The sequence below is a fragment of the Siphateles boraxobius genome, unplaced genomic scaffold, assembly GCF_051911475.1.
Source record: "Siphateles boraxobius isolate OS27281-9 unplaced genomic scaffold, OSU_SipBor_1 12, whole genome shotgun sequence".
NCBI classification, from domain to species: Eukaryota; Metazoa; Chordata; class Actinopteri; order Cypriniformes; family Leuciscidae; genus Siphateles; species Siphateles boraxobius.
In genome coordinates, this window is record NW_027508722.1 from 25,858,130 (window position 1) to 25,862,972 (window position 4,843).

The 4,843-nt window shown below is 34.5% G+C and overlaps 1 protein-coding gene across 2 annotated transcripts; it reads right to left on the reverse strand.

Moving 5' to 3' along the window:
* Positions 1 to 3,285: 3,285 nt before the first annotated feature.
* On the reverse strand, positions 3,286 to 4,633 carry LOC143723604 (uncharacterized). Of its 2 annotated transcripts, none has more exons than XM_077216269.1 (4): positions 4,313 to 4,633; positions 3,969 to 4,116; positions 3,711 to 3,819; positions 3,286 to 3,515 (listed from the first exon to the last, which is right to left on the reverse strand). In XM_077216269.1, exons 1-4 carry the CDS (start codon positions 4,389 to 4,391, stop codon positions 3,390 to 3,392), a joined length of 462 nt encoding a protein of 153 aa, XP_077072384.1. In that variant the 5' UTR covers positions 4,392 to 4,633; the 3' UTR covers positions 3,286 to 3,389. The 2 variants fall into 2 exon arrangements, with proteins under 2 accessions (XP_077072384.1, XP_077072375.1); XM_077216260.1 differs by having other exon boundaries at positions 3,699 to 3,819; positions 4,313 to 4,471.
* Between the last annotated feature and the right edge of the window lie 210 nt (positions 4,634 to 4,843).

The window sequence follows — 4,843 nt, forward strand, 5'->3', positions numbered from 1 at the left end:
AAAATGCCTGAAGGCACGCGCACATAGACACGCACCGCAGACTGACACGTGACCGATGTTCAGACGCTTTGTGTTTTGTTTGTTTTGTTTTTAAAGAGGCAGAACCCCACTAAATCGACCACCTCTGTTGTAGTGTCAAATGTTTTTGTTTGGGTGCGTGTGTTAGATCTTCTATTGGTGTGATTGCTGCGTTTTCTTTGAATCAAAGTATTCACACGAATTGCAAAGGAGAACATTTTGAACTCTGAATTTTGCCCAGTCCTGGTATACAGCCCGTTTAAAAAGAACTGTTCAAATTAGTCCAGTGCGAAACACACTCAGGCTGTCTTTCTTTAAAGTTGTGTTGAAGCAGTTGTGTTGAAACAAAAACATTTTTATTTGTCAGTCTTCTTCACGTTTGTATTCTTTATGCTCTCTTTTTGCTTTTGTGTTGATTGGTGATAATAAATTATAGGGTAAGATGGGATAAGATTAACACCCATCCCCCACCTTATTTTTTTCTCTCTTGACCATGGATATTAAAGGTTGTATCAGTGATTTCTGGCCCAAAAATAAATGTCTAATCTTTCCTAACGATCCGCTAGCTGCCCGCCCCATAAGCATGCCGTCCAAAAACCGCGTCTCTGTAGGCAACGTAGGCTCTGAGATCTGGACACAAAAACAAATGTGTACAACCACCACTCAAAACCAAAATAAACAGTGTTCCAACCAATCACTGACAGGGGCGGGTGTTGCTCCTATTTCGCGTCCAGCCGTGCACGAGCGCAAAACCTCACAACACCCGCCCCTGTCAGTGATTGGTTGGAACACTTTATTTTGGTTTTGAGTGGTGGTTGTACACATTTGTTTTTGTGTGCAGATCTCAGAGCCTACGCTGCCTACAGAGACGCGGTTTTTGGACGGCATGCTTATGGGGCGGGCAGCTAGCGGATCGTTAGGAAAGATTAGACATTTATTTTTGGGCCTGAAATCACTGATACAACCTTTAATGAATGGTGCTCTTCTTAATTTTGCAATTTAATCTAAATATCAACATGAGATTTAGTCAGTCGAAACAGTTGTGAGGTTAAATTATTTTTGTGTGTCTGGAAAATAGTGACCTATGACATAGCTATTTGTAACATCAAAGGTTTTTGAGTCTATTTTCTATCTATAAACCCTATCAATAAGGGTTTTGTGGACACGTTAAGATTTTTAGATTTGTGGAGTAAAAAATATATTGTTTTTATTTTTAGTTAAAAAGAATGATTGATGTTATTTATTTTAAACCTTTAAAAGATATTACATTCATTGTGTCATTTATTATATTATAAAGTTAAAAAAGACTATAGGCTAGTGGCTACAATATTGAAACAAAATAAAACATTAAAAATGATTTAACATGACAGTATGTGTCACAATATTCAGCAACAGCTTTAATCAAATTGATAACAATAAAATGAAGCACATGCAACAGATTTACATTTTAGTTCACATTCCCTGAATGTGAACCATAAATTAAAACAATTTGAGGCTTAATTAAATTACATTTTTAATAAGAGAAGATGCAGACAATGTAGTAAGAGATTACTTGTATAAGCAAAAATGAACAAGATTTGTAAATGTGTTCTGTAAATTTGCCCCATGAGGATTCAGCCATGCTCAACTTGGCCAGGAGAAGGAGCCCCAGTGCAGTCTTTAAGGAAATACTGTTTAACAGCAAACGGAAGCTTCAGAGAATCTGATGAGATTTTGTAACAAGAGCATTTTATACATTCCTGTGGTGGATCCTTCCCTTTACCAAAAGCTTAATTCATCTAAACAAACATGACTTGCAGAGGCAGTGTTTTTTGGCCGAAAGCAGGACTGCACAATTAAATGATTGTGTTAATAGCAAATAAATTTGCCAAAGAGGTTGGCAATTTGGAAATACAAAATAGCCATTGCTTAATAATTATTCTGACTGTATCTCATTTGTTATGCCATGCCTTATCCAAGATCAGACATTGTTTAATAGAAATATCTTAAAGGGGTTGGATTTAAAAAAAAAAAACACACACACAATAGAACTAATGTAAAGGTTCTGCCATTTTTCTCTTTATCTTATTAGTATTGTAATTTATCGATGCCTTTTGATGGTCTAAAGCAAACATGTTAATGAGAGTGAGTGCAGTCTTGCAAAAAATGCAGGTGAACTATTTTCTTAAGACATAATTTGGTTAAGAAGTTTAAATTCTCTGGCAGTTTGAGAATTGTTTTATAACTTTATTTGCTCAATGTCCGAATCTCCACATTCATGTTGTTCTGCGGACAAATGGAAAATAAGAAAAGAAAAAATTGCTTGCCCTAACTAAACTAATTGAGGGGAAAGTGAACAAAACACAGTATTTTAAGTTCAGGTGACCAAGAACACATTAAATAGTTTGAGTAAAACTTTATCCAAAACAATGAACTTATTTCTGTGCTTGCATGTGCACCGCACACTGCGATTAATAATCAACCACTTTGTGTTTTGTTTGTTTGCTTGTAAAGAGAAAGAACCATTTTACTTCAACTCATAACCTCTGTTATAATGTGAAATGTCGTTCAAGTGACAATTAGTTTTTTTTTTCACATGAGGCTCTAGATTTAATTTGAATAATACTAACATTTAGTTACTGATACAAATTCCTTTACACAGAACACATGAGGTATTTTTTAAAGAAATATGATGTAATATTAATCCAAGTTTAAAATGACAACTATAGAAATTTGTATTAAATAGCCTATATACTTCACTATATTTAATACATTTAATTTAATTTTTTGCAACTATTATGGTAAATCTCCCATAATGCTCTAATTTACCAAAACTCTTCAAAATAGAGATTAAATCAATAGATAAAAAGTTTGGTGTTAATATTTTTAATTAACATATTTCAAAGTTATTAGAAAACAATGTGGTGAATATTTTATTTAAGTTTTAATGGACAACTTGCGGTGCTTTCCTCTGTTGTGTCTTCCTTCAATTTCTTTGATTTGGTTTGGCTAAATGTAACAGAAACTCAAGCACAATCGTATTATTTTTAAAAGCAAAAGGCAATCAGCACAGCAATTGACATAACCAATGAAATCTGTATATAACTTCTGGAAAACCTGAAGAACTGAAAAACCTCTGTCGCCATCTGCAGCTCTGATGAAATATTCACGATTAGCATTAGCCTCGATTTCAACCTGTTTGAGATTTGAATCGTTTTGATATTGTCTGTAAACTTTTACATTCCAAAAGATTACTAATAATCAATACATTGAAACAAAATTATAGCCTACATTTAAATTTTATTTATTTAAGAAACACAAGAATGTCAAGAATGCATTTTCAAATGAATCATAAAAAAGTAGGCTATGAAAGTGATGCCGTAGTAGTGAATTTAACCATCCATCATCCGGTCGGCTGCATCATGGCAGTTATCAAACAAAAGTTTGTAGTCTGTTCCTCCAGCCTTCACAAAAGCAGAAACTGTCTTGCTCCCACGAAAATCTTTTGTCTCAACAATCTGTCCATTAAAATAAAGAAACAAGATTAGCGCAGACCAAAATAATCTTCTACAGTTAAATTAAATTGCTAAGGTAGGCTATTAAATAAGTCTAATACTAAAAATAAGTCTAAAAATACAGACTATACAAAGATAAAATACAGTCTTTTATATACAAGTAAGTTGTACTTATATCAGAGTTACAGAATGACTTGCTTTCCAGTTATTGCTCATATGACGGGCAGCCACAACAACAGTCTGAGTTGAGATGCCATAGCCATCTCCTTTATGGACCAGCCATTTAGTGCCGTCTTCTAGAGTCACTCTAAAAGCAGAACCAGCAGAAGACATGCCTAATATTCAACACATTTTTTCCTCTCAGTTTACAAGTGTGATGTATTCCCCATGTATTCAACACAATGCATGTGCTAATACAAAATAAAATTACAAAACTGTTCATTGTATCTTGATTACCTGACTCCAGAGTGGCTGAGTTTGCCTGCTTGGAAAGACATCCCCTCCAAAGGTCTGGTCATCCTCTCTGCCTTGAAAACTTTGGAGTTGTATAGTTTCCTTAGATCAGACATTTTGGAAAGGTCGTAACTGTAAGAGTTTCCGCCCCCTGAAAATTAAATGTGACAGAAAATATATCATTCATATGAAGGCACTATTGTTAACTTTAAAAGTAAAAGGCGGAAAAACCTTAGTCCACCCTCTTGTTGGTTATTAAAATTATATCAAATTAAACTATAGAGAAGGTGCAGTGTAGTGAATGTATTGCTAAGCAAAGTAAAAATGAACAAAATTTGTAAATATACCATTGCCCCATGAGGATTCAGCCATCATGGCCACCATGGCCAGGAAAAGCAGACCCAGTGTAGTCTTGAAGGACATCATGGTTCATAGCAAACTGAAGCTTGGTAGAAAACCAGAGCAATTTTTATACTTTTTTTGACCCTGTGATCCTCCTTTTACCAAAATCTTGCTTCACTGCTGATGTCATCTGAACAAACATGGCTTGTGATTTGGGAAAGAGCAGGATTGCACAATTTTAGCTTGAAAGGTTATTGTTAGAGCTGTGCTGTTCAAGTTCTGATTTTCCTCCAGAGGTCTTGTTGTTCTTCTGGCAAATAGAAAGCGGGAAAAGCCAGAATTGCACAACTAAACTAGAAGAGAAAAAAACATGCAGCTGCTAAATTGAAAAAGAGCAAGGAAACAGTAAGTTTTGGGGGAAAATAATTTCTTATTTAGTAGACAATGATATTCAACTTTACATTGTTATCCCTCTTAATTTTTCTTTTATTGAATTTTAGTTTTATTGAATTTACTTTTGGAAAAGAAAGTCATGT